We start from the raw sequence: 20118 nt of genomic DNA, 5'->3' as shown, positions 1-20118 counted from the left end.
GGCACTAATATGCTAAGTCGTTTTGTCAATGGGAATGTGCAAATCCGAAAATTGTTGGAAATAAGTATTTTTGTCCTGATTTTACTAAAATTAATAACTTTTATTATGCTTCAATATTCTAATATTTAATGCATTTTTCGTTCTAAAAGTAATATTTACAGTAGCTTGGGATGTACTTAACTTGGCTTTATTTTTGTTTGGAGGTACATAATGATCATATGGTGTTTACACTTACCCAAGTTAAAATTAAAAAAAATTAAAGTTAAATTTAGTGGAATGGGGAAAAATTGTATAAAAGTGTATATCGATGTTATTTGCAGTTTGAGTTGTGAGTACTTCAAATGTATAAAGGAGCCAGCTGCACATATTGGCACACGAACATGTTATTTATCTTTTTCTGTGACCACCTCATTAAGGGGTTACCCCAATTTTTATACAAGTGTTTTGAGGTGTCTACTAAAGCTCGAAAACGAATGGGCCGATTATCATATACATATTTTTGTGGGCTTATTAAGTACCAATAATATTGTCTTTAAACGAGGAAATTTTTTTTGACTATTCATAGGTCAAAAAAAAAACTTTTTAAGAAAAATTCTCTTATTTAAAGAAAAAATTGATGTATTCAATAAGCCCACAAAAATATATAAAGACTGAAAACCAAATTTCAGTCATTACGGGTGAATAATGTGGCTAAAACCTTCAAAATACCGAAAATCGGGCGGTACCGTTCAATGAGGGCTATACCAAAATGTGGACCTATGCTCATAATTTTTATCAGAAAAGTTTGTTGTCCACTAGGAACCCTCAATGCAAAAATTCAGCCAATTTGATCGAGAAAACAAACAACATTGTTCCACAACATCCCATACGGGACAAGGGAGACTTCTCTCATATCAATGAGTGCACCCCGATTCATATTTAGCTCAATGATATGGGACCTACTATTTATCGCCGAGTCCGAACGGCGTGTCTTAAGACACCACTTATGGAGAAGTTTTTTTGATCGAGAAACTTAGGTAAAATATGGGCGCTATAGTAAAACGTTGACAGACCTTCCCAATTTTTTGCCCTCGACATTGTCTGCCAACAATAGGTACTTGTACCAAAATTCATCCACCTACGCCAACTCGTTCTATTTTTGGCCACCGTTTATTTGAACTCGCGACATAGTGCGTCGTGGTAGAGGAGTACCAAACTTTGCGAAAAATACAAACACTAGTGACGTTATTGAACATGTGTTTATTGAATTGAAGTCCTTTAGCATGAAAATACTAATAGTCCGTGCTTATAGGCCTAATAATACCATTAATCTCGAACATCTTCAAAATATTCTGGCAAATGTAGCCTTAAGTAACAATCATAAAAAATGTGTTTTTTAAGCTGCACAACTTGGTGTTACCCTTAAACATAAGTTGATATATTTATGTATATTTGTCTTTGACACTGTAAAATCGTAATTTTAGGGGTAAAAATCGTCAAATCGTCATTTCTGTTTTTTGTGAAATCGTGAAAATGTCATTAACCCTTTCGGTGATTCTATGCCATATGGCATGACCAGTTTTTGAAGCCCGTTTTAAGGCAAAATACTTATGGGCACTCTTTTTTTAATAATTTTGTATTTTTCCCTGAAGTGTTATCTAAAAATAATTCGACAAAAATTTTTGATTGGTGGACCCTATATATTGTTATGTCTTAAAGAGCAAGCGCTCCTCGTTTGATTTAAAATTTGCATGAAAATACCATCTTATAACTTTATATATTTTATTAACAAAAATATTTTTTTTGTTAACTTTTTGTATTTAATTTAGTAGATAATCATTGCCTTAATAATTAAAACGAAAAAAAGATCCGAAATATAGTTCAATGGAGCTGCCAGATTTTTTATATTTCATACTATGCCATATGGCATAGATTTTTCCCAACGGAAATGTTTCACTTTGTTTGACGCTCAGATCTTCTATTGTAAAACCCCTAGATCTTCTATAAGAAGACCTCCAGATCTTGTATAAATAGACCCCTAGGTCTTCTGTAAGAAGACCTCCAGATCTTGTATAAGTAGACCTCCAGGTCTTCTATACGAAGACTTCCAGGTCTTCTATAAGGAAACCTCCAGATCCACCATAGGAAAACCTCCAGATGATGTATAACAATTCTTGCAGATTTTCTAAAATAACTCCTCCAGATATTATATAAGATGGCCCCCACGTCTTCTACAAACTGACCTCTAGCCCTTCTATAGGATGACATTCAGGTGTTCTATAAGAAGTCCTTCAGATCTGCTATATGAAGACATTCAGGTCTTCTATAAGAAGTCCTCCAGTTTTTCTATAAGAAGGCCTCAAATCTTCCATAAGAAGACCCTAGGTTTTCTATTAGAAGACCCTAGCTTTTCTATAAGAAGGTTTTCTATAAGAAGACCTTAGGTATTCTATAAGATGCTTTAAATGTTCTAAAAGAAGACCTCCAGATATTCTATAAGAAGACCTTCTATGTGAAGACCCCCAAATCTTCTAAAGATATTCTATGAAAAACCTTCATGTCTTCTGTCAGTACACCTCTTGCTCTTCAATGAAAAGATTTTATGCTTTTCTATAAGAAGGGCCCCTTCTCTTCTATGAGAAGACCATCTGGTTTTTTATAAGAAGGTCTCCTTCTCTTCTATAAGAATACCTCCTGCCCTTCTATATGCAAACGTCCTTCTCTTCTACGAGAAGACGCTCTGCTCTTCTTTGAGCAGACCTCCTGCTCTTGTATAAGAAGTCCTCCTTCTCTTCTATCAGAAGACCTCGTGCTCTTATTGAAAAGACGTCCTGCTCTTCTATGAGAGGACGTCCTGCCCTTCTATATGCAAACGTACTGCTCTTCTATGAAAAGGCGTCCTGCTCTTCAAGAAGAGGACCTCCTGCTCTTTAAGGAGAGGACCTCCTGCTCTTCTATAAGAAGACCTCTTGCTCTACTATAAGAAGACCTCCTGCTCTTCTATAAGAAGACCTCCTGCCCTTCTATATGCAAACGTCCTGCTCTTCTATGTGAAAACATCCTGTCCTTCTATGAGACGACCTTTTGCTCTTCCAGGAGAAGACATCCTGCCCTTCTATGAGAGGACCTTCTGCTCTTTTATGAGAAGACGTCTTGCTCTTCTATAAGAAGACCTCTTTCTCTTCTATAAGGCCTCCTGGTCTTCTATAAGATGAAATTTAATTAAAAACTTGAATATTTTAGTTTTGTTTTTTTTTTTTCTTTAAAAACATTCTATGCCATATTGCACAGTGTCCAAAAACCACTTTTCCAAAAAAAATGTTAAAAAATTAGTTTTGATTATTCATATAGTGGGCTTAGGTATATATAAAATTGGAAAAATATATTTTTCAGAACAAAAACAAAAAAGAAGCACCGAAAGGGTTAAATAGGCAAATCTGGCATCACTGTTTCAACTTTGGGAACAATCTAAAATTGTACCAGTCCCAAAATGCAATATGGAGTTTCGCCCCATAGCTACGGTGACCAACCGTACTCTATTATAGAGGACAGTACTCTATTTTAGGTGTCCGTACTCTATTTTTTCAGCGTACTCTATTTGTCCTCTATTTTCATCACGTGTACTCTATGTCCTCTATTTTTGATTTATTTTACAATTACATGTGAATACAAAGGTACTACAATGAAATCAGACATTTAACCAAATATTGTCGTTGTTTAAATGAAATCAGTGGTTTCTAATCACTGATTTAAACACTTCTGCACGCGCTCAAACCAATTGATGAAGCACTTTTTCCACTCCTATTGAAACACCTCCAAAACGTGGTTTTTGAACGTGTCAACAGCGTGTTATGTCGATTGCTGTTTTGTTTCGGGCTTATACGCATCATATAAGGCTTATATAGCGGTCGTATTTTTTGGAATTTCTTGCACCAAGTGGTACGGAATCCATCGATAAGAAACCTTTTTTACGGCCAGGTTTTCATGCAGTATGGAATTGAAGCCGGTAAAAGAAATGTCCAAGGATGCCTCTATCAAGGTGATCTTGATTTATCAGTATTCACGGAATCAGTACTCACGGAATCAATATTTTCTGTCACAACGGCAGTTTTTGGACCGCACTTACTACTTTCTTCGTTGAGCGAGCGTCCACCATGATTGAATTCATTAAACCAGTTTTTCACAGAGCTACATATGTACGTAGTCACACATACAAATTTTTCGGTAAAGGTAATTTTGGGATAGAGCTCTGTCAATGAGGACGCCCCTACCAGAATTAGCGGCAAGTGTAAGAGACATAACCATCGTGTCACCTGGCCGGCCAAATGATGTCGTTTCTCTTGGACGTACAAAGTTTGCCTAAAATATATTGAGTGTTTGGTAGAGAGGGGAAAGGATAGAGCTCCTCTACAATCAATTTCACAAATCTCAAATTATTTTACACTAAACTTTTTATGTGTGACTACCAAGGTTCGAAGTCGAGCCATTTTTGTTTCTTCTCTGACGCCGGAGTCGAATCCTTACTCTCGGATGGCACTCAATATGAATAAAATATGCACAAGTTTCCATTTTGCCCTATATATTGGCATTTTCTGAGGTGTTCCTTGAAATGAACATTTGTCGAATATAATACACAACTACAAAACTTCTTTGTTTAAAACTTTTACAATTATAATAAAAATACAAGATCACCGAAATTTGAAACTCTGTGTAAGAGGTTCTGAAGTGGGCAGGCTTTCGCGCAGGAATATGAGCAATTTGAGATCATTATCTTCTTTGAATATCATTTATCATATTCTAGATCAAGAATGTGTGGGATCTAAAATAATTATTCTAAAATATTATACATTTCTTATCGTATATTAAGAAATCTACCCAGCTTGCAAATTCACGATAAAGTTACAACTCAAAAAAGTTCTTGAAATTTAATTTTTGATAAATGTAGAAAAGAATTGTTGCTCAGAGTTGGAGCCAAGTTATTTTTTCGACTCAGTCTCCGACTACAGCTTAATTGCTCGACTCCAGCTCAGACTACGAAACCCTGGTGACTACTGACTATAGGATGTTGTTTCATCGCGTCGTCATCACGTAGAAAATTGTGAAAAATGGTCGAACGAAAATGTTTACAAGTAAATTCCATATTTTTTGGAAATTAATTCTTTAAGCCCAGTAAAAACGCAAAGGCGCCTGGCATTGTTGCCTAGCCCAGAAACTTATGTAGTAGCCCTCGTATGTGTACTCTTTTTTCATCCAAAAATATTGGTCACCGTACCCATAGCCATATTCTGTTTATTATCCAAAGTATTTGAAACAATTATACATTGAGAAATGACTGATTATCTACATAGAGAATCTTTATCTTCCTCTGCAATTATCATACAGTCGTGTACACATGAATACAGACGATATACAAATTTATATTAGTAGTCATTTAAACAATATAGCAAGTGCATTCATATGCTCAATGATGATATTTCGCGTGTTTCTGAGAGGGCCAAGACAAATGGTTTGTACTTAAACCTCCTTAAGTCCAAATGCCTTATAATGCACAGTAACAACAAGTGAGCAAAGGCTATGGTCGGGAGGGGACCGACCATGTGATAACCTACACCACTACCCCTGTGCATAATCTTTTCACTAGTTAACATTTCTTTTTCTAGTTAACATTTCCGACTACCACCAAACATAATATACCTCTTTCTTTCTGGGACCCCCATAAGCAACAAAAATTTTGTGACCATCCGATCAAAATTGCTACCTGTAGCGTGATTGCAAAAAAATGAAAAAATTGTATGCATTACCGACTAATGTGGTATCTCCCTTGTTTGGCCGCCTTCGTCAACCTACTTTACACCAATGCACAGTGGTCCCACTTGTATGGGAAGGTGCGACAAAAATATTTATAATCGTCGGATCAATCTGATTTTTTCAGTATATGCTAAATATAAGTCAAAAATAAATAACCCAAAAATCATCAATATGGGCCTAGTTTTTCCTATAGCCCCCATGTAGCGGTATCACCCGATTTCAGGTATTTTGAAGCTTTTATCTACATTTTCGGCCCTAATTGTTGTCTTAGGTCCAGGTTTCAGTATAGCTCTCAGATTACGATACCTCCCGATTTCTGGTATTTTGAAGATTTTATCAACATTTTCGGTCCGAATTGGTTGTAATTTGCCATTTGGTGTTCTCAATGCTCAGAAATCTTCTGCGCCAAAAATTGTGGTCTTAGGTCCAGGTTTCGGTATAGCCCTCATATTACGGTACCTCCCTATTTCAGTTATTTTGAGGTTTTTATCTACATTTTCGGTTCGAATTGGTTGTAATTTGCTATTTGGAGCTCTTACTGGTCAAAAAACGTCTCCGACTGATATCGTGAACGGGAAAGGAAACAAATTATTCCATTTGAGGTCAGAATATTTCATAATAAAGTTCGGTGCGACCGCACTTTACATTTTTACTTGTTTTTCATATTATATGTAACATCATACATATATCAAAAACACACAGATGTAAAAAAATACACTCATAAGTAGATCCCAAAAAAAATGTCTAAATCTTTAAAGAAAAAAAAACCAAAACAAACAATTAAAACACAAAACAAAGAGAAACTGAGAATATAGTTATACGGCATATTCACTGAAACGACCAGAGGCATCGTCAGTATTTTTAATGTCACACACGGAAATGCAAATATATGCAGCTGGAACCAAATTTTTGTAAACCTGACACTATTTCGAACATTCTTCAAAAAATTTGGAGAGTGGCGAAGGATGGCGAAGTTAGTAAAACTCTACTTCAATTTTTAGGACTTGGGAAAAATACACAAAAAAGGTATTATACAAAATGTGATTTCCAGCCCATTTTATGCGAATAATGTGTACACATTTTTATGTAAAAGTAATTAGAAACACTTGTACTAAATCTTCCATTTCGAAAAAAAATTATTTTATCCTTTCAATTTTAAGTTACTTGCCTTGTAAGAAGTCACAACCTTACTGATGTTATTTAAGTTTTTAAGAGATCATACGTAAATGTCAACTTATTCTGTCTTGTTTTGTTAAAAACCGTTATAAATTACAAAAACAGTGCTGGAATATCAAAATATAATATGTTTACAGAAAATTTACTGAATTGTCGCATAGATTTGCTGACATCGATTTTTCGATTTTTGTCGCAATGTAACGGTAATATTTTCTTCTTACATTGACAGGCTTTGACATTAGAATACCCCTACCAGAAGCCGATATATTCACAAATAATAAAACTTTAAATTTGTCTCCACATGAGTTTTTCCCCATTCCGACCCCTAAATATTATCCGACTATCACCAAAATCAATAGGCTTCTTCCTCTGTGGGGCCCCCATCAACCCCCATCAATTTCGTGACTATCTGATCAAAATTCTAACTTTAGTGTGATTACAAAAAATGTAAAAATTGGATATATTACTGACTTTTGCGATATCTCGGTTGTTTTCCCACTTACGCCAACATACTTTGCATCAATATAAAGGAGATCTTTTCTTATTCCTTTGACTGTCTTTCCTTTTGGGTTACTCCTACCAGAAGCGTAGATATTCACGTAGATATTTGCTTATTCCGTCTCCTGAATATTGTCCGACCATCAGCAAACTTAATAGGTTTCTTCCCCTGTGGGACCCGCATCAACTCCCAAAAAAATCGTGACGATCCGATCAAAATTGCGACCTGTAGCGTGATTACAAAAAAAAAATCGGAAAATGGGATGCCTTACCGACTTTTGCGATATCTCTGTTGTTTGCATGTGTTGCTTTTGATATACCCCTTATAGATGCGAAGATATTAGCTTTGAAATAAAACGTTGAATTTTTCTCCAAATAAGTTTTTTGGTCATTCCGACACCTGAATATTATCCGACCATCACCAAAATCAATAGGCTTCTTCCCCTCCGGTACCCTCATCAACACCCAAAATTTGGTGACGATCCGGTCAGAATTGCGACCTGTAGCGTGATTACAAGGTTTAGATGGACAGACGGACGGACGGACACACATAGCCAGATTCACTAAGCTCGTCGAGACATTCAATTTGGTATATATATATATGGTAACATGGGGCGCCTTCGCCACGTTTTTGTTCAAAATGTTCTCATATCGACACCCTTAAAGTTTTTTCAAATTTTATTTTTGGTAAAAATATTAGCATATCTTGACTATATGTTCTGATATATGAATGGTTATAATTTTGTTTTTAAAATATTATTTTTGAGAATTTACAAAATGTCTAAATGGGACATTCACCAACGGGCTCTAAAACTGCAAATACCATACTTCTTCCTTAGATATCAACATTATGCGAAAAAGGAACATGTTTTCTATTGAATAATCAAAAATAATTTTAAAATTCGCAAAAAGAACCAGAGTCAGTACTTAATTGAAGTAGGCACCTTGAATTTAGGTACAAAAATCATACAAACAACGTTTAGGATAATACTTGATTTTAACTTCACATTATATGTGGTATATCTATGGCATAAAGAATTTAAGTTAAACATTACAAATTTCTAACATTAATCCACCACACCCCTATCATGGCGTAGGCGCCCCACCCCTTACATATTTCATAATATTACTATATTGACATTTGTAATTGATTTTTTCATGCGATTTATTTGGATTTATAATCTTCAGTAGTTGTCTTTTAACGGCATAAAATATGTTTTTGATATCACAAAAGGTAAAGAAGATATCACATAACATACCTACCATAATTATTTTTCCCAATACCCTGAAAACACAAAACCGCGTGCGTCCGCTATCATACCTATGACACAACTGCCAACTTTTGGGAGATGGTAGACCTACATTAAACTCACAATTTTTCCTTTAACGGATTTTTTCTATCATTTGTAGTTTGCGAGAAAATCGGCGATGGCGTAGCCGCCCCAGTGGCGAAGGGGCCCCATGTTACCATATATACTCTTGATCAGGCTAACATTCTGAGTCGATCTGTGCATGTTCGTCCGTCCGTCTGTGGTAATCACCCACAAAAATGGAGATAGGACGCTTAAATTTTGGGAAGATGCGTCTTTTGTTTGCAGGCAGGTCAAGTTCGATGATGGGTTATATCGGTCCACATTTTGGTATAGCACCTATATATCGCTACCACCCGATTTTCGGTATTTTGAGAATTTTAGATACAATTTTAAGCGTACTACCTGTAATTTAACTCTTGAAATCCACAGTGGCCACAAAACTTCTCCACCAAAAATCGTCAATATAGGTCCAAGTTTTGGTATAGCCCCCATATAACGGTACCTTCCGATTTTCAATATTTTGAGAATTTTAGCTACAGTTTTACCCCGAACTAGCTGTAAATTGACATTTAAAGTTATCAGTGTTCACGAAATGTTTCCAACAAAAATCGCGAAAATAGGTACATGTTTCGGTATAGCTACAATTTAGCGGTAACTCCCGATTTTCGGTATTTTCCGAATTTTAGCTACAATTTTTAACCGAACTAGCTGTAATTTGACATTTGAGGTTCCCAGTGTTCACGAAACTTCTCCACCAAAAATCGTCAACATAGGTCCAAGTTTTGGTATAGCCCCCATATAACAGTAACTCCCGATTTTCGATATTGTGAGGATTTTAGTTACAATTTTTAACCGAACTATCTGGAATTTGACATTTAAGGTTCTCAGTGGCCACGAAACATCTCCACCAAAAATCGTCTGCATAGGTCCATCTTTTGGTATAGCTACCATTTAGCGGTACCTCCCGATTTTCGGTATTTTGAGAATTTTAGCTTCAATTTTTCACCGAACTAGCTGTAATTTGACATTTGAGGTTCTCAGTGTTCACGAAACTTTACCACCAAAAATCGTCAACAAAGGTCTATGTTTTGGTATAGCCCCCATATTATGGTTCCTCCCGATTCTCGGATTTTGAGCATTTTAGCTTCAATTTTTAACCGTACTAGCTGTAATTTAACATTGTTTTGGTATTGCCCCCATATAACGGTACCTCCCGAATTTCGGTATTTTAAGGATTTTAGTTAAAATTTTTAACTGAACTAGTTGTAATTTGATGTTTGATGTTCTCAGTGGTCATGAAACTTTTCCACCAAAAATCGCCATGTTTTGGTATAGCCTCCCGATTTTCGATATTCTTAGGATTTTAGCTACAATTTTTAACCGAACTAGCTGTAATTTGACATTTGAGGTTCCCAGTGTTCACGAAACTTCTTCACTAAAAATCGTCAACATAGGTTAATGTTTTGGTATACCTCCCATAGAACGGTACCTCCCAATGTTCGGTATTTTGAGGATCTTGGCTACATTGTTTGATGGAACTATCCGTAATGCAGTTATAAAACGTTCCACCAAAAATTGTAAAGATAGGTAGACACTTTGATATAGCCCCGTAGGTGGTACCTTTCGCCTGGCTTGACACATTTATTAGATTAGATAATTTAGGCATTTGGGGTACCAATGGTCGAAAAATGTTTCCACCTAAAATTGTGAAAGGAAAATAATTATGCCATTTTAATTAAGACTATTTTATAGTGGAGGGTATAAAAAGTGCGGCCCGGCCGAACTTAACGTTTTTAACTTGTTTATTTTGCTATCTGCTGGTTTAGAACCCACGAACTTCTGATGTTTAGCCAAACACACTACAGACGAGGCCATTCGTACGAATAGTTAGGGTTGCTTAAACACATGCATCTACATGCAATTTTGTTAACAAAAAACTCCCATGCCGACGGTGAGCTTTAAACACACAACCCTAGGATTTGTACCCAGCAAAAAAAAGTCCTCCCAAAATCATGGGTTTTGTAAGGGATTTTTGGCAGCCGTAACTACTCGCAAACCCCCTTTCTTCCCCATTATATTTACAAGGGCATGTCGCACTCAGTTTGTAGTTATTTTATGACCACTAGAATAACTAGTTATTCTGTGGCCACTAGAAGTTGAAAAGTAAGTTGAAAAAAATTCTATTTTTAGAACAGTTGATGTAGAGGGTTTTTTTAATTTCATCACACTTCGTACACTTATTTTACTTTATTTTATTTCGCTCGCTGTGCGAGTTGAACACACGAACCCTCTGATTTCTAGCCACAGACACTACACACTATGCCACGCACACGAACATTAAGGGTTGCTTAAGAACTTAAATGTGCAGTGCACATGTGCACCACGAACTTTTAATTTTTAATTAAAAAAACTCGCGTGCCGACAGTGAGCGTTGAACACACAACCCTATGATTTATAGTCGGACACACACTCACTGTGCCACCGTCCTCATTACTTAGAGAGGATCAAAGTAAGTAGGTTTGCCTTGTAATTGTTTTAAGAAGTATCCCATTACTTTTCAGATTACTTGTAATGGGAAAAGAAGCTTGTTTACATTACTTTGTAATGGGTTACGTAATGACTAATGTATCCGAATTTTTGCTGGGTAGTTGGACACACAAGCTATGTTGCACCGTACTCATTACTTAGTGGTCAGTAATAAATGAAATAATGACATGTGCCTACATTTCAGAAAACACCACTGCACTGTGGTTTATCTTGTATGGGAGAGAGCGACAAAAATATTTCTAATCAAGATATCGATCTGAAAATTTTACCGTAAACTCGTAGTGAATAGAAGATAATTTTCCCCAAAGATCGCCGGGATTGGTTCACTTTTAGGTATATACACCCCATAACGGTACTTTCAGTTTTTTATTAATTTCAAGATTTTGTCTATATTTTCAAAGTGAATTCGCTGTAATTTGATATTTTGTGTTCTTTGGTGGTAGTAAACATTTTGCGTAGGTCCATGGTCGATAGAGGTCCATGTTTTGGTATATCCCACATAAGACGTACCTCCCGCTTTTTATAATTTCACGATTTTGGCTATATTTTCCAACTAAATGGGCTGCAATTTGACATTTGGAGTTTATAATATGTATCAAACATTCTTGCCGGAATTCTTCAATATACATATGTCCACATTTTGATACAGTCCTATATCATGTTAACTCTCGATATTTGGCATATTAAGTATTTGACTTAAATTTTCTACAAAAACGTTTGTAAAAATCAATACATTTTATGAATTTTATTCTTGACAAGGATTAACTGGTAACAAGTATCAACAATATGAGGCACAGAATATTCTTACTAGGAGGGTTAACATATGGACCAAGGGTGTACCAGGTTATATTAGATGTACACTAATACCTCGATTTGCGTAAGGAAAAAATATATAGTAGATTTCTTCGATTTACGCAACTGATTCGATTTGCGTTATTAATAACTAATATTTCTGACTTTAAATTTTGTGAAAAAGTTACTTGTTTCGCTTTGCGTCGGAACCAATTATTAACGCAAATCGAGGTATGAGTATAAACAATTTCCTATGGGTTTCAAACAGCGAATGTCTGGAAACTAAGATGTTTTGTGCGACTTTTAGTTCGCAATGATGGGTTGGCATCTATTACAATAAATACTACTACAGAATATCTAGAGAGTTCCCAGATGGACTAAAAATTTACCAGGATATCAATTTTTTTCCTATCTTGTTCTGTATCCAGATTTTTGAAATTCCTTTGCAGACATCTGACAACTTAGAGAACTCATATCCCGCAACATCCATCTGAAAGTTTGCTATAATTTCTTCGAATATCGTCCGTCCCAAGCTGGCATTGAAAAAGTTTTTTGAACACCATATTTCAAAAACATAATAATAATTGTTCCACAAACATCCTATACGGGACAAGGGAGACTTCTCTCATATCAATGAGTGCACCCCTATCAAATCAGCTCAATGATATGGGACCTACTGTTTATCGCCGAGTCCGAACGGCGTGTCTTAACACACTACTTTGTAGAGAAGTTTTACATGGCTGAAATACTAAGGAAATGTCGCCAACATTACTGAGTGGTATTTTGCCATCGTTGAAAATTTTGATGTTGACTACCATTGCACCACGGTGGCACCCTATTTCAAAAACATACAAGTGTGAAAACACACATTCATACTGTAATCCTAAAAACATCATTTTTATAAAATAAGATCAAAACAAAATGCAAAACAACAACACCGATTGCTTGAAAACACCCAAAAACCCTCAGTATAATGAAAACTGAATACCGCTCGGCAACTTTCGGCAGACGAGATAATTTTTTTCTAATTCTGGACACTTCCACGAACATTTAAGTGAAAATAACGTGAGGATCCGCGAGGATCCAAGGTACTAAAAGTACACAGAAAAAAAAAATTTAACCATTTGATAAAAAAAATTCAAAAATCTGATTAATTTTTAATAGATTTTTTGCCGATAAAAGTAATGTTCATATTGACAATCGTCGATAAAAAATTTGTTGTTTTCATTAGAAATTATTTTGATAAAGCAATTCTCATATTAAGTAAGAATTTTGTTGAATTTTATTTTTTTCAAGCGATAAACTATTTTTTATATTAACAAACTGGTTTATCGATTTTTTAATTTTTATTTGATAAAAATTTTGTCACATATACAATAAGGTTTGTTAAATATCAAAGTAAATATCGATAAAAATATGTTCATATTTATAATTATTTTGTTGATTTTTTTGTTAAATACAAACCCAAAAGCCACAAAAAGATAGATACATACACACACATTTATAAATGGTGGTGGTTGCTTTTTTTATTGAAATGTATGGAATGCCAAATGCAAAACAAAAACAGACGCTAGGTACATACAAAATTATAAATCATACATGAAAGAAAAACGAAATGAAACAATTTATAACAAAAGTAATAATTTAGCGTCACACTTGAATTGAAATGGAAGAAAACAAATGAAACACTTTTAAATATAAAATACAGGAATCTCGTTGAATGCTTTTCGTTAGTTGTGAAATAAAACAAATTCTCCTGTTAAATTAAAAATCATCAGTGGAAAATCGGCATCTGGAAAAAAATTAATAAATAGGTGTATCATATTTCAAATATGTATATAAAATAGTATTACCGTGCGACTGCTTCTTCGTGCAATAAAATATTTCGATTCTCCCTTTTCCGATTTTTGCATTACATTACAAAATTTAGTTTTTATTTTATTTATTTATTTTATTTATTTATGTTAATCCTAGCACAATGAGAATCTGATTATTCTAATAAATGTATAAGCACCATTATTCACACATAAACACTTATTTCCACACTTTTGATCTGATCAAAGCGAACTACTAAAACAAACTGCCACCAAACTGTTGGTTAAAAAATAAATGCTTCTTGCGGACAAAACATTTTTTTCTTTCCCTCTTCTTTTGTTAGGTTCATAAAAACAACAAACCAACGTTTTAGTATCCATACAAGCATTCGCGGTGGCAACAAGTAGATAAATAAATATCCTCCATGCAATGTCATACCCATACTTTGAAATAAACATAACAACGACACACACAAACACAGCACATTGTTGTAGCGGAAAATCCCTCTATGCCATAAAAAGTTATTTTCATGTGACAAACGTCCCTGTCGGACTTTTATTAACCAGTTGATAAAATGATTGATAATAGATCGATAATTTTTAAACTAACTAAAAACTGGCTAAAGAATTATCTAGAGATGAACCACTTTGAACAGAAAAAATTTCGGCAATTGTCCATGTCTAGATAACTTTTCGACCAATATAAAGTTAGTCGAAAAGTTATCTAGAGATTAACCACTCTGAAAACAGAAACATGTACCGTCTGCAAAGTATTTGTGTTTGTCGAAGAAATAAGGCACAAATGTATAAATAATTCGCACTTGCTTTTTCTTAATATTCTTCGTATAAATGCAGCATCCAGTTATAGAATACAGTGTTGATGGACTGAACATATTCGTACATATTACTGATATTATTCTGGAATTAAAAAGGAACACAAAGGAAATATACAAATTTGCCCCTTCTTCTCTCTAACAAAAAAAAGAGAGAGACAAAGAGAGGGAGAGAGAGAATATGAAAAGTCAAAAATAAAAAACACACAAAAACAAAAATTGTTTTTTTTTTCACATTATGTTTTAAACTGACTAAAAATTGGCAAAAAAAAGTTAGTTTATTATCAGTCGAAAAGTTATCTGGCGTTGGACAATACTGACTACTCAGGCGCTCATCGCCTTGTAAAATTAGTCAGTTGGCATAAGGCAAAATTATCGATAAAATGCCACTTATGTTTAAAAAAAAGCTAGCTTTATGTTAGCTTTAAATCGGCCACAGTCCCTACAGGGGTTGAAAACCATTATAACAACAAATATTGGTTAAAAAACTTAAACAAATTTCAATGAATTATTTGTTTGAACTCGTTTATTGCTCGCTTTTTAGTAACATTTTCATGTTTATAAATATTTTCCCAATATGTTTGAAATATTTTATAGACATTCAACAAAAATATGGTGATGAAGCTTTTAATCAAAATTTTCGGTGTGTCTTTTTTTCTGTGTATATTTCTTTTCACAATATTAAATAAAAACACTCACACAAATACATTTCAAATGAGATCAATTTTACTACAAAATAAAGATGCAACTTTATGATGTTATCAATTAAAAACAATACAATATCATTAACTTTAACTTCCAAATCTTACTACAGTAATTTTACACACTACGTTTTTGTGATATCCCTTGTAACTTCACACTTCTTCAAATGGAAATGCTCATTTCTGTGGCTCTGTTTTAGCAAGTACCGTTAGAAGTTGTAAAAAGAAAGCCGAATTACTAAAATTTGATGCGTCTATGATAGATTTGAATAGTTACCATCATAATTTGTAGACATCGATTATTGCATTTTTGTCGCGGGCTACACAGTGACCACAGTGCACTGGTTAGAAAATGTTGTGCAAAATTTACGGAAATGTTGAATATTTTTACCCAGCAAAATAAATTGGAAGTAGTGCAATGTAGACTAGTTCTTTCACGGCATGTTTTGATGCAGTTCAAACGGAGTCCTAAAAGAGGCACTCCATTCCTTACATTTTAACCGCATTCGCATGCGATCAAATGAATACATCCTTTCCTCATATTTTAACAGCATCTGGATGCAGTTCAATAGGCGTTGTGAAAAAGGCACTCCAATTCCTTACATTTTAACAGCATTGGGATGCTATCCAACGATTGACAGCCATTTCTCACATTTAAATTGCATCCGAGTGCAGTTCAAGGGAGTCGTGAAAAAGGCACTCCGTTCGATACATTTTGCAAGCAGTTGCTTAGTGATCTCTAGGAAGCAAGCCAATTTGTAGATACCTACAACTACAGAACTTTTCAAAGATAGAAAATATGTGCATCAATTTTTATATGAAATAAAATATACAACCAAAAGTTGGGAACATTTTTACGGTAAGTCACGAGAAGAAATTTTCCTAATAAAGTGCTGTTGGAGGACTTGTCGAAATCTCAACGGGTGATGGGAAAACAACCCAGCAAAAAATTTTGGAAGTTGTGCAATTGCAGTTATGGTTTCACAACATCTTTCGATGTAGTCCAACAAAGTTATGAAAAATGCACTCCGTTCTATGCATTTTATAAGCAGTTGCTGTAGAGATCCCTAAAGAAAAAACAGTTGGTTGATCCCCACACATTTCAAAAGATAAACAAGAGTGTATTCATACATTTCGAAGAATTTGTTATAAAATAAAGAAATAACTTAAGTTGCTTACATTTTTGCGGTAATTCACGAGACGGACATTTTTAATGTCGAAAGCTGAACTAGTGATGGAAGGCAACATAAAAAAAAAACTTTAGGATGATGAAAGAAAATCAGATGCACTTGGATTAAATCGAGAACGGAGGAAGTAAGCTCAAATGTGATTGGATTTAATGGAAACTTTTTTTAATTTGTGTTTATATAATAAAGTTCTTTGTGTTCTTGCTTAACACAAATAATAAATGCATTTTATTTATTTTGGGATATTTCGCAATCGCTTGCATTTTAATTGCATCTTTAGACTGATTAAAAATGCAATCCGAAGAACTGAATTTATATGAATCCAAAGCACTGCATCTTAAGTTGTGATTTGGATCGAAAATGGAGTGCATCCTAGCTGTGTGCTGTGAACGCGAAATTTAGTGCATCCTAACTGCGCGCTCTCTTGTAAAATTCATAAGTGAATTCATAGGAAAAGATGTACTCCAACGGCAAATGTACCGAACACTTGTAGGTGATTCAACTGCATCCGTGGATGCAAACTTTTTGCTGGGAACATAAGAACTTCTTTAGCAGATGAAGCAAAAACATTTCAACTTGGATTAAATGGAGAGCGGACGAAACAAACTCAGTTGCGATTGAATTTAATGAAGAAATTTCATAATCTTTGTTAATTTAATAAAGTTCTTATTATTCTTGTTTTAACACAAACAATAAATTCTTTTTATTTATTTTGGGATAGTGTGCAATGGCTTGCATTTTTATTGCATCTTCGAACTGCATAAAAACACATTCCGAAGAGCGCCTTTAAATTCAATCCAAAGCACTGCATCAAAACACATGGTTTGGATGCAAATCTACCCTAAAGGGTTAGTTAAAATGCGATCCCAAAGGGATAGTTTAAATGCAGTGCCGAAGGGTTAGTTAAAATGCAGTGCTAATGGAGTGCATCTTTCAGTAGTCAGGCTCTTGTAAAAATCATGAGTGAAAATTCATAATTTGATGCACTTCCAGATTACTTGTATATATGCTTTAACTGCATCTTTGGAGGCAAACATTTTGCTGGGTATGTACGTATTCGACTCTGAAGTAGGAGTAGTGAAACATGTTGGGCTGTAGTAGAGGAGTCAAAACAAAATTCGTTCAACGGCGAAACCCTGCTTACAATAAAAGTCATTCTAGAGTTTTTATAGTTTCAAAAGCCCTGAAAGTTATTAACATTCCAAATAACATTTACATATATTAATTTTTACAGGATATAAAAGCTGCGGAGACAAAACTAGAGGAGTTCGCCAGCAAAACGGTGGAAGACATTTCTGACTACTTCCTCAACCTTCATAGCTACATTCAAAATAAGGAAAAAGAAATTCTAGACAAGTTTGCAGAAATATGCCATCAGCCCCAATTTTTATTATCGCAAGCATTTGGTAGGCTTAATGAATCTAAGGACACACTGGATGTAAGTATCAACACATTCTCTTCAACCCATGTAGCTGGTTTATTATTTATTGGTCTTTGCAGATTATGCGCGAGAATTTAGAGATTTATCAACGTAAAGCGCCTTCACTCGTCCATTTGGGCAAGTTGCTCCAAAAGTATAACGACCGGTTGTATCAATTACCTTGTGATGTAACTATTGAGAAGATATCGAAAAATCCATTCAAGTAAGTGTGCATCCTTTACGTTTCACATAGAAGTGATTAAATCAAAATTCAATTTCAGTTTTGAGGTCCAGATGAATGATAATCCTGATTTAGAAGAATATATTAAATATAGTTTTGATGGGCCAAATCTTACCATAGATATTCGGACCTTTAAAGACTATTCAAATTTCTCATTACTTCATAGCCTAAACTTCAATTCTTCGTCATCGATAAGTTGTGATAACTCAATAAACGACAAGAACACTCAAAGAAGAAATCAAAGGGAAATTCAAAAACAAAAAAAGAACGGATCTAATAAGGGATTGAAGAAAAAACCTGACCATGCCATTGAGGCTTTCGATAATGCTTCTGTAAGAAGTTCGCCAATGTCTGTAGATAATAATGCGTCTTGCAGCGTCACCAATGAAAATCTCGTCCGGGTAAGCCATGTAAACTCCCCTGAACATTTTTACATACAAAGGGTAAGCGATGTTGAGAAAATACGGGAGCTATCACAAGCATATGTCGATATGGGACAAGCAGCAAATATCCCAAAAAATATTACCGTCGGCTACTACTACATGTTCTATCACAGCGCAGACAAGCAGTGGTATCGCAGCAAATTAAAGAACATTTTATCAAAAGACGAATACAACGTTTTTTTGGTTGATTTAGGAATGGAATTTAAAACAAAACCGGATAAGTACGTTGATCCCGAATCGTTGATATAATTTTTGTGGTTTATATAATTTATTTTTTTTTAGATTGTGCAATCTTCAAGAGGCACATCTGAAAATTCCTTTTGCTGCAGTGCGATGTGCCATAGCCGACATCATACCTGCTGAGAAACAATGGACGGAGGAAGCAAACACTTTTCTAAAGGAATTGGTGCAAAAGTAAGATTTTTCGTCTACATAATAATATTTTTTAATTTATCTTTCCCCAAAAAATATATTTTTTTTATATATTTATGGTACTCATATGTCCAGGACACTGCTGAAACTAAAATCAATAGTATTTGTGTCGCACTAGACTGATTTTAACTCAAAGGGAAACAACCGATGTCGGATTTATTTATGCGGCACCTCCCTAAAGTGAGAGAAGTCTCCCTTGTCCCGTATGGGATGTTTGTGAAACAATTATTACCTCCCTAAAGTGTTTAGTTTTGTTAGATTTTAAGATCGTGCCACTGCACAGTGGTGGCACTTACATGGGAGGTGTGACAAAAATAGTTCTGGATAATATATCGAACTGAAATTTTAGTGACCTATAAATTTTAAGACCTATAGTGATCTATAAACACCCTAACAAAAATATTACAGTCCTAGGTCCAACTTTTCGCGCAGTTCCCATGTAACGAATCCTCCTGAATTGAAGTGTTTTACTGTTACTCAACCGAATTTGCTGCAAACCGATTCCAGGAGTTCTTATTGCATATGGTATGTTCCTTTACTTTTGAAAATGGTAAAACCGGCAAAAGTAGCAAAAGTTGTGAACTGCTCTCATATGAATTGTATGGTGTCAGAAGTAAAGGAACGCTTTTCGAGTAAAAAGTGGTAAAACTTGAAGATTCTTGCACGTAAAGGAACAGAGCTATAGTAAACCTCCCCTCAGTACTGGTCCATGATTTGGTATACTCCCTATATGATTTATATCTCGATTTTTTCGGCAGATGTTAACCAAATATTTAAACCGAATAGGTTTTAATAATGAACTCAGAGTTCAGAACACCACCTTATAAAGAAATGTGATGTCGGTCCACTTCTGACCACAGCCTTCATAAAGGGTAACCATCCACTTTTCGGTACTTTATAATATTTAATCTCCTTTTTCTGCAGAATTACCTGT

The 20118-nt window shown here is 34.8% G+C and overlaps 1 protein-coding gene across 2 annotated transcripts in view; it reads left to right on the top strand.

The window, feature by feature from the left end:
* The window catches only part of qin (tudor domain-containing protein qin), a 462035-nt gene that overhangs the window by 329026 nt on the left and 112891 nt on the right, over positions 1-20118 (top strand). For both annotated transcript variants that reach the window (XM_073957242.1, XM_073957253.1), the window contains 4 exons: positions 17883-18086; positions 18149-18291; positions 18350-18973; positions 19035-19166. In XM_073957242.1, the coding sequence (XP_073813343.1) occupies positions 17883-18086; positions 18149-18291; positions 18350-18973; positions 19035-19166 (1103 nt within the window). The remainder of the gene's footprint in view (positions 1-17882; positions 18087-18148; positions 18292-18349; positions 18974-19034; positions 19167-20118) is intronic.

This window comes from Musca autumnalis, unplaced genomic scaffold, assembly GCF_047663935.1.
Source record: "Musca autumnalis isolate F117 unplaced genomic scaffold, ASM4766393v1 scaffold_1, whole genome shotgun sequence".
NCBI classification, from domain to species: Eukaryota; Metazoa; Arthropoda; class Insecta; order Diptera; family Muscidae; genus Musca; species Musca autumnalis.
This window is presented reverse-complemented; position numbering and strand designations above follow the sequence as displayed.